General features: G+C 38.7%; 1 protein-coding gene across 1 annotated transcript; it reads right to left on the reverse strand.

The window, feature by feature from the left end:
* Positions 1–1,414: 1,414 nt before the first annotated feature.
* Positions 1,415–5,144, reverse strand: LOC125275147 (fucolectin-5-like). Its single transcript, XM_048201846.1, has 9 exons — positions 5,099–5,144; positions 4,871–4,928; positions 4,013–4,074; positions 3,526–3,805; positions 3,048–3,181; positions 2,928–2,960; positions 2,124–2,403; positions 1,808–1,944; positions 1,415–1,704 (listed from the first exon to the last, which is right to left on the reverse strand). Exons 2-9 carry the CDS (start codon positions 4,879–4,881, stop codon positions 1,700–1,702), a joined length of 942 nt encoding a protein of 313 aa, XP_048057803.1. The 5' UTR covers positions 4,882–4,928; positions 5,099–5,144; the 3' UTR covers positions 1,415–1,699.
* Positions 5,145–10,687: the final 5,543 nt, after the last annotated feature.

A 10,687-nucleotide genomic window follows, 5' to 3' on the forward strand; every position in this document is an offset into this window, starting at 1 on the left:
CTGGGTGTCCACATCAGTGAGGACATTAGTTGGACACCTCACATCATGCAGCTGGTCAAAAAGGCCCAACAGCGGCTGTATTTTCTGAGGAGGCTGAGGAAGTTTGGCATGTCGCCTAAGATCCTCAGCAACTTCTACAGCTGCGTCATCGAGAATGTCCTGACCAATTGCATCACTGTGTGGTATGGCAACACTACTGTCATGGACCGCAAACGCCTGCAGAGAGTGGTTAAGACTGCGCAGAAGATCACTAGGACTCCACTGCCCTCTCTGCAGAGTATCTACCACCAGAGTCCACAGGAGAGTTGCTTCCATCCTCGTAGACCCCTCCCACCCCCAGCACGGACTGTTCACACTTCTACCCTCAGGACGGAGGTACAGAAGTGTGAAATGCAGGACTTCAAGACTGAAGAACTCTTTCTTCCCCTCTGCCATCAGACTCCTAAACAGCTAATAGAAGTTTGTAATAATGGACATAACTGTTTACATTGATTCATAGAACTGCACTACCTCACTTTTTATGCTTTTATTCAGAATTGCACTACCTTTATTTTTTTATTGCTCTTATTTTTTATTATTTTTTATTTTCTTTACTATACGGCTTTTATTGTGGACGGTAAAGTAAGAATTTCATTGTGCAGGTAAACAAGCTTTCTGTCTGTGTATATGACAATAAACACTTTGAACTTAAAGGCTTCGTTTCATTTTACTGTACAGTTTTGTTTTCTGGAGGTGTACAGGAATTTTTATTTTCTGTGACACTGCAGAGGTTTATTTTCCATGTTATATCAAGTGTACAGTAGTACAGTAGAAATAAATATTTCTTACTTTAGATGAGCTCACAAAAGAGTTAATTGGCAACTATTAAATGTTTTTATAACTACCTTAATGAATCATGAATTACAGTAGGAATATGTGTTGTTAAAGCATTTATTAACACACTGACTATTAACATATGTCTTATTATATATCCTTTATGTACATTTAAATAGTATATTAATCATTTACTTACACTTTCTAAATAATCTTATGAACAACTGACAACTCGTATAAACTGCTTCGTAAAAAATGTAATAATTTAGAAATTATAAATTGCTCATTAATAAAGTATGAAAATACAATTATTAAACATTATAGATATGCTTCTAAATCAAGAACAAAGCATTTATAGCTGTATTTATAAACTGCTTATTAATGTCTATTAATGTTTTATAAATGATGAATTGACTATTTACTAATGCTTGACTAATGATTTATAGCAGGCAGTTATTATAAAGTGTTACCAAAAATTTTATTCTTTACTTTGTTACCAGCTCCTCAACTCTAGATGGGTAGCTATGTAACACTACACCTCCTACTCATTGTGAATATCTAAATAAGGCTTTTTTGATCCAGAAACATGAAATACAACATGCAATGCTGAAGTAATTTATTCATGTAGAAAGTAAAGATAAACAAAGATGGGTAAATACACAACCCCCTGGATCAGCTGCGGTTAAGAATCAGGTGCATTTTAAAAACCATTTCAAACCTTTACTGAATGTGCACTGAAACTTATCTTTTATCTTAAGAATAAAAGGTGCACAGGTAAAATGAAAACAATGGAAAAAAGTGCAATATTAGTATTGCTCAGAAAACAGTAGTTTGGTATTTTGCTTATAGGATCAGTGGACTGTGGTGTAACATCATCTCATTCCACTTAATCTGGCAATGAAAACAGAACAAAACATCATTAAGGCGACGTTCACATAGTATAAATAGTACAAATGTCTACACACCATGTCTCTCTTCTTTTTTTAAAACTCACCTTCATACACCTCAACCTCACAGAACAGGAGGAATTCATTGCGCCCAGGTACAAAAATGTTGACATATCGTCCCTTAATAGGCTTAAACTTGAATGTTTTTGTCTCTCCACGTTGGATGGACACAACAGTCGCAGCCCTGTGAAGAAACACAGTAACAGAGAAATAGAGAGGGGCGTATCAAAACGACATGAATAATATTAAATATACTTCTGTCAAAGGCATGTTTGTATTATAGAGATTTATTCAAAGTAATTTTATCTTATTTACTCATTTTCTAACCATTTGTGTAAGTATTAAGAGAGAGACAATACTTACAGCTCATTATTGTTGCCATTATTTTCCAGGCTGTTGCCGATACGGATCTGAGCACCATTCATTCTCTCTTCACAACAATCTCCACGATTAGTGATGACAACCCTGGTTATCTCAAAGACTTCCAGCAAGTCAACTCTCCACCAGGGTTCCCTGTCCGCTTTAGTATGAATGCATGACCCAAGATTATAAAGTGAATCCTTGTTGCCATCGACAGCCTTTTGAGCAACTCCTATGTCATTTATGGAAGACTGCACAGCTGTGGCTCCAAGAGCAAGATTCTCTGTTGAACATAAAATAATCAACAATAACTTTTTTGTTATTGGGGAATAACATACCTCTGGGTGGCGAGGTTGACCAATCAGAATCAAATATTTCACAGAGCCATGTAATAATTCCAGATAATGACCATCATCAATAGTAACGCTGTATAACATACAGCTCATCCAGGTTTATAATAAACAGGTAAGAATTTTAAACGGTTTAATCTCACATCTCAAATGTCCATGTAATTATTTATTTGATGTACATGACTGTACACTATCCCTTAAATGTTTGTCTTGTTTGAACTTGTTCATTTTTCTTCTTCACAGAAGTTTTGCGTTTATTACAAGTGAGCTAAAAAAAAATTTAAACTCAAATCAATATTTTGAGCTAGTAACCAATGTAATAACTATCCTCTCGGGGTTTGTTTTGTGATAACAACTGTCTTGATGTACATTATTTCTTATTGGTTACCAAATGTTCAGTAAGAACATTATATATGTGTTACTGACAACAACATTTAAAGTAATGAAGAACACTTACTTGGAACACAAACGTACAGTGGTGTGGACTTATCTGTTAATAAAATAATATCAGTTATACACACATTAATAAGTACATCAGCAAATTCTATCACAGAGTTTTCTTCTCTCTGTCCCTTACCTGCAAACACCTCGACTTCACACAGAGTAAGGACTTCATCATTCCCAGGTAAATAAATGTTGACATATCGGCCATTAATAGACTCAAACGAAAATGTTTCTGTGCCATTAATAATAGTGAGAAGAGTTGCAACCCTGCAAATACATAAAGAACAGTGTTAAAATGAAAACCAGAGGCTTCTCAACACAATGCATGTCTAACAAATTCAATTCAACTCTACTGAAATCAAATGGTTTTGTACAGCACTCTTCACAATGCGAATTGATGATCATGTTTTATATTGCATTGCTTCAAGAAACAGTGGTCTAAACTTACAAATGTCTAATCACAGTCTGGATAAAATATGTTGTAAAGTACATCTCCATGGCTGTGGCTCTCTGAGTGGTTGGTTTGTGGAGGAGATTCAATTTTGTTTTATTAAACCAGACTGAACATCATAAACCTGGGAAGATGACAGAACAATTGAAACATTTCTTACAGCGCATTGTTGTTTCCGTTGTTGGCCAGACTGTTACCAATACGAATCTGAGCTCCCATAAGCCGCTCTCTGCAACAGTCTCCAAGATTAGTGATGGTAACGTTGCTTACACTGTAGACATTTCCAAGGTCAACTCTCCACCATGGATTAAACTCGGCTTTAGTCTGAGAGCATGAGCCCTTCCTGTAATTTGAATCTCTGTCTCCATCTACTGCATGTTCTGCATCTCCCAGTGGGTATGTGGAGGACTGCACAGCCTTGGCATTAAGAGCAAGATTCCCTGTTTAATATGATAAATCGATAAAAAGAGGATAAGACAGGTTCAAAGTAATACAAATAAAAATAAATAAATAAATAAATCACAAGTTTTCAATTACCATATTTCAGCCTATAATTTTAATAAATTAATCTGATTAATATGTAATGATACACAATGGTTACAGATTTTTAAATCCAGCCATTTTTACTTGTATTATTCTAAACGTACCTTTGGAATCAGCGACGTACAGTCCAGTAAGTGTTAGAAACACAATCACACGTATCGCCATCCTGATATAAGACACAACAACACATCACCTCATCTCAGCATATGAAGGAATAATTTTCAATTTCTGGAGTATTAAATGTTCAGTGTTATTTAAAGCTATTCAGAATTATTAGCAATAAACATTGTTTAATCATATTTTGCCCCTTTTAAATCTTAATTATTAGAGACAATTATCAATACAACTGATTCTTGTTGAATGTTCTTTTGTCATTGTTGGACTGCAGTGAGTGCAACAAGACACTTCTAGACTACTATATACAATATCTTTATACCCTGACTGTAATTGTCCAAACAAAAGTTGTTGTTTTTTTGTTTTGTTTTGTTTTATTAGTAAAACCTCCATTGCATATCATGCTCTCAAAGAAACACCACTAACAGTTGTTATTAATTAAAAGTGACTGGTATATAGTGATTTGTACTATTAATAGTACATGTTGTATTAAATTACAAATTTATTCAATAGTCAATTTAGTGAGATAGTACAACTATATCATTAAGAGTACATTGTCCATTCACCTAATGAAACTCATTGTGCAATAAGTAGCTGTGACGTTTTTAATGTAATTTAATCTAGCTGCTCTTAATTTTTGCAAAGTATGAGTGTGACTTACTCTGATATTATGATTTTCTGAAAGTAACAACAATAATTAAAGAACAGTAGCACAGCTACATAGTCTTTTTAACAAAGAGCTGTGTTACAAGTGTGAATAGTTTTGCAAATTTCTTAAAAAAAAAAAACAAAAAAAAAAAAATTATAATGTTACCCTGGTGTAGAGAGTGCATAAACATTCAACTCACCTGGAATTCATCACTGTATCAACCTCACAAAAGACCTTCACAATTCAGCAGTTTTCTGCTTTTAAACAAAATACATTTTTATATAATAAATAGAATTAATAATATTTTTATAAACAATTGCTATATTTATTATTTTTACAATATATTATTCATACAAGAAATATTATGCCATCAAAACATTTCAAACCAAAAATGTGCTATTAAACAGATATGAAAATTAATACACACCAGCAGTCTGTGAAGAGGGTCTAGTTGAATAATTTTGTGCTCAGAAATGATGCTCTATTTATTGTTGAATTAAGGCCCTCCCAACCAAATAAATCTTATCTGATATCTGAAAAATCAACATTAGATTGGACATATTACAAAAGAGTCCACATTTAATAATACAAACACTGAGAAAATATTTGTACTTGCCTTTACATGTCCTCCTACAAAAGCAAAACCTTTTTACATTTGCACAAAGGAAAGACATTGTAGAATACAGCATGGTGGATGTTGTTTTAGAAAAGTGAAATAAGTTATATAAATAGTGCCAGGAAACAGAGGGAGGGAGTGGGCGGGTGGGGACAGGACCAGGCAAAAAGTTTGGGGCTGACCAGGGAGGTACTGGTTTGGGGAATCATAACAGCCAGGAAATCTAGAGGGTGCAACACTGGACTGGGCTCAGGGGCTGGAGCAGACACTGAACTGGGCTCTGGGGCTGGAGCTGACACTAGACTGGGCTCTGGGGCTGGAGCTGACACTAGACTGGGCTCAGGGGCTGGAGCTGACACTAGACTGGGCTCAGGGGCTGGAGGTGACACTGAACTGGGCTTTGGGGCTGGAGCCAACACTGAACTGGGCTCTGGGGCTGGAGCTGACACTAGACTGGGCTCTGGGGCTGGAGCTGACACTAGACTGGGCTCAGGGGCTGGAGCTGACACTAGACTGGGCTCAGGGGCTGGAGCTGACACTAGACTGGGCTCAGGGGCTGGAGCAGACACTGAACTGGGCTCTGGGGCTGGAGCTGACACTAGACTGGGCTCTGGGGCTGGAGCTGACACTAGACTGGGCTCAGGGGCTGGAGCTGACACTAGACTGGGCTCAGGGGCTGGAGGTGACACTGAACTGGGCTTTGGGGCTGGAGCCAACACTGAACTGGGCTCTGGGGCTGGAGCTGACACTAGACTGGGCTCTGGGGCTGGAGCTGACACTAGACTGGGCTCAGGGGCTGGAGCTGACACTAGACTGGGCTCAGGGGCTGGAGGTGACACTGAACTGGGCTTTGGGGCTGGAGCCAACACTGAACTGGGCTCTGGGGCTGGAGCTGACACTAGACTGGGCTCTGGGGCTGGAGCTGACACTAGACTGGGCTCAGGGGCTGGAGCTGACACTGAACTGGGCTCTGGGGCTGGTTAGGGTTAGGGTAACCCTAACCCAGTCGATACTGGACTCAGGCTCTGAAATTACTTTCTGGAGCGCTTTCTGGAACAGCCTCTTTGGAGCAGACTCAGGAACTCCTCTCTCTTGAGCAGGCTCTGGAGCTTCACTCACAAGCACAGACTGGGAGGTTATACTTTCAGGAACTGACTGCACGGCACAGGCCTTTCCCTTTCTCCCCTTCTGATGGCTTGATGAAGTGTGCTTGACTGCTCCAGGGGTACTTGCAGTTAACTCTGCAAACTCAGGCGGAACTGCAGTGATATCCGCCGATCCAGCAGTGACTAAAATGGACTCGGCAGACTCTGGGGTGACTAGAACAGACATGACTTACTCTGGGGTGGTAGTTGAGGAAGGGAGGACAGGGTGGTCAATGCAGGCAAATTCTTGTTGACATTGTTATATGCTGATTTGCTGCTAAACAAAAATTTCTGATTATTAACAATGTTCAAAACAGTTGTGTAATTTTCTCAGGAATCCTTGTTTAGAAACTGCAGCTTTGATCACAGGAATAAATATATTTTAAAATATATTCATATAGTAAACAGTAATTATATTGTAATAATATTTCACAATATTACTGTGTGTGTGTGTGTGTGTGTGTGTGTGTGTGTGTGTGTGTGTGTGTTTAATCAAATCAATGCAGCCTTGGACTTCTTTTAAAAACATAAAAAATCTTGCCATTCCCAAACTTTTGAATGGAAGTGTAAATTGCTTTATGGTCATGTGTATTGGTTATCGCATTGGTTTTATTGGTTTTATATACAGTGAATAAAGAGTTCAAGAGTCTTTTTGTTAAAGAGTTTTGTCCACCAGTTGAGTTGGGTAGCAACAAATATTAATCTGTCCAACACATTAAGCTATTGAATTGCTTCAAAAGACTTGCAATATAGTACGGTGCACAAAAATGTTAAGGTGCTTTATAACATTTTTGCCATTTCCGAATCTTAACAAACTTGAATGTGCACAGCATCAGATTTGGATTGGTCCTGAGTAATACCAGATCCTGCAAAAAAGTGGCAGTATTGAGAACTGAGAATCAGATTGGTGAAGAAAAGCATTTCATGCAATTCAAATATAATTAGCCTAAATAAAATGCCTCAAGTTGTAAGTACAGTCTGGGCTGTCTTTTTCTCTCAACTCTTCAATAGGTAGATCTTGCCTTAAATCAGGGCTGTAGACAGGGATATTGGGCTCAGAAAGTTTGATGACCACTCTCTTACGCTGTACACAAAACTGTAAGGATTTGAGTTGTATTCAGGTTTGGTTCAACAGTATGTCCTGATCAATATAATAATATGCTACAGTATCATTAAAATTTTAAAAGAGTAAAATTGAAACACTTTTCCTGGTATACAGGACAGAAACATTAATTTGTTGTTTTGTAGTTAAAAAGGTTGTGTGCTCAGTGTAAACAGTATTCATTTTCATTTGTGCAGTTAGGTACTTTTTGGTTGTGTTTACTTTCATTAAATAAGGAAGAACTGTGTAGCGCTCAGTAAATATAACACAACAGCGGCTATTTGCACTAAGTGAAAGTACCAATGGATTCTATTTCTGAGACATGCCGTCATGTTGACCGAATCCAACTCCATACTGAGAAAAGAGATACTTTGTAAGGGGGAGAAATTAGCCTTTTCCCAGTTGACCCAAATCCCCAAAATAGCTGAGCTGCCTGAGCACCAGGTCCCTGTGTCCACACAAACAATTTCAAGAGTGAGCTAGAATGAAGCGGTCAAAGAGATAGTTGAGGACATGAATGCCCACTTGTACTGGTATGCCTGACCTTTAAAAGTAAACCATAGAAACAGTCTGTGTCGAGCCAAAATCAAAACATGGAACAACGCATCCTTCTGGTTGATTGTTGCAAACTAATCTTGGGGGCGAACGCACATGAGAATGCATTTCTGCATATGCATCTTGAACAGAAGTTTATGAAGGGCCTGATTCAAGACACACAGATCCAAGATCAGCCGTAACCCACTGCCTTTCTTGGGTATGATGAAGTATGGGCTGTAGAACCCTGACTTCATCTTTGCTGGAGGGACCAGCTTTATTGCGGGAGGACCACAATCTCCGCACACAGGACAGGGGTATCTTTTGAGCTACTCAAAAGCATCATTTGCAGAGGGCTTCCGGTTATGTCACCTGCAGAGTAGACGCTTGTGCGACGCGCTCCCTTTAAACTTTTCATTTACGTATTTTCTAACCTCACCGTTTTTGTTCTTTCTTGGCAGCTTTTGTTTATTAATAGTTTTTGCACTAAAATCTCACACAGTATGTCAAAAGGAAAAGGTAAGCAGGTGGAAAAAGATCGAGAAGCCACTTCATCACCTGGCACTAGCATCACGCTAGCTGAAATTAGCGCCTTGTACGAGGAGCTCAGAGCCTCTTTAGCCGCAGACTTTAAAGCCTCGTTTGAGAGCCTGGATACCAAGTTAGACAACATTCATTCCACGGTTGCTGCTCACGATCAACGTATCGAATCCCTTGAGTCCGGGCTCACGGAGGTCGACCAACGTCTAAAGTTTCGGACTTAGAGGGGCGTAGCCGACGGCAGCATCATGGGCCTACCTGAGTCCATTGAAGGTCCACGGCCAACTATCTTCTTCTCCCAACTTCTTGTCGTCGCCGCCTGAGCTGGACAGAGCTCACCGAACCCCCGCTCCCAAGCCAGCTTCGGGGCAGAGACCACGAGGACTTGATTATTCGCGAGTCCCGTAAAAAAGGCACCCTGACCTATCAAGGCCACACGATTTGGATCTTTGAAGATTATAGTCCTGATGTCGTGAAGCTGCGTGGTGAGTTCAAAGACGCAATGGCGGAACTTTACAAACGCGGACTTAAACCTGCTCTCCTCTTCAAAGCCAGATTACGCATCATACTTACCAATGGTAAGAAAATGTTGTTGCTATCGGCTTCTGAAGCTAACAACTTCGTTCGCAGTTTAGAAGCACAGTAGTTTACATTGAAGCTTTGGGCTGCGGCCAGTTACTTGGGTATCTTATTGACGATATGTAGTTTTTTGTTGTTGTTTTTGTTTTTTCCTTTTCTTTCCCCTGCGCCTGGCTCATGTTAGTTTAATTAAGTTTTGGTTTCATCGCATCTGCCACTTGAAAGGGCTACTGTTTTTGTATAATGCTATCTTCCGTAGGCACTTAATTTTTTAGTTATTCTCTGAATGATGTCTTTTTGATGTTTTTTTTTTTTTTTTTTTTTCGATTATGGAGCCACTTAACTGCAGACGATTTGACCCTTGTAAATAGTTTTTATTTGTAAAAGTTCCTTATCCCTGTGCTCTGTTTAATACACAACGTTTGTGTAATTTATTTTATTTTTTTATTTTTTTTTATTTTGTTTGTTAACTGTTTATACAGTTGTATATGGTTGGCATAAATATAATTGAGAGGTTGTGCTGCAAAATATAGGGAGGGCTTGTTGTCGGCAAGTTTGCTGGTTAAAGTGTTCTTCGAAGCAGACCATTGTATCTGCATCTGATAGGGGTTTTGGGGTGGGGTCATGTATGTGGGTCGTTTTTTTTTTTTTTTTTTTTTTCTCTCTTTATATTTACTTTCTTACTACTTACATTTATTTTGGGAGTACAACCTTTCCCATCTAACCTATGTGCTACAAGCAAAGAATATTTGTCTCCGACAAAGGGTTATATTACATTCATAACAGGGTTTTATGCCTTCTGTAATTAGAGCTACACCACCTAGTGGTTCACTTAGGTTCGCCAGCTGGAATGTCAAAGGGCTTAATTCACCAGTAAAACGTAATAAACTTCTCAATCATTTAAAGCATTTTAACACCAAAATAGCTTTTATTCAAGAAACTCACCTTACGATTGCAGACCACTTAAAGATCAAAAGGGACTGGGTAGGCCAGCTTTACCACTCTTCTTTTTCTAGTAAGTCACGGGGCGTGGCTATTCTTATACATAGATCAGTCCATTTTTCTATGTCCAAGGTCATCTCCGACACAAATGGACGCTTTATTATTATCACAGGCCATATTAACGGGGTGCGTCTAGTGTTAGTGAATGTGTACGTACCAAATTGGGACAATGATGTTTTTCTCAATAATTTCTTATTTTCCCTCCCTGATTTAAATTCTAGCCAACTCATTCTAGTTGGAGATTTTAATTGTTGTCTGAATCCTCTTTTAGATTGTTCTGTTACGTTAGCTGGTGTATAAAGCACACGACGAGGAGATATATATAAAACAAGTCTTTTACTAGATAATCCACAGGAGAGAACAGGAACAGGCAGAACATACACCAACATATACTCGAACAATACCGGACAACACAAGACTAGAAACACAGGGCTTGTATACAAGGGATAACAAGGAGGGTGATTAGACACAGCTGAATGTGATGATTGGAGTGCTCAG

This window comes from Megalobrama amblycephala, linkage group LG9 (assembly GCF_018812025.1).
Source record: "Megalobrama amblycephala isolate DHTTF-2021 linkage group LG9, ASM1881202v1, whole genome shotgun sequence".
Classification (NCBI taxonomy): Eukaryota; Metazoa; Chordata; class Actinopteri; order Cypriniformes; family Xenocyprididae; genus Megalobrama; species Megalobrama amblycephala.

Coding starts and splice junctions, on each gene's coding strand:
- LOC125275147 (XM_048201846.1), bottom strand. Junction 3,806..4,012: donor GTACGTCGCTGATTCCAAAG/GTACGTTTAGAA, acceptor CATATTAAACAG/GGAATCTTGCTCTTAATGCC. Junction 1,945..2,123: donor AATGGCAACAATAATGAGCT/GTAAGTATTGTC, acceptor GTTTCTTCACAG/GGCTGCGACTGTTGTGTCCA.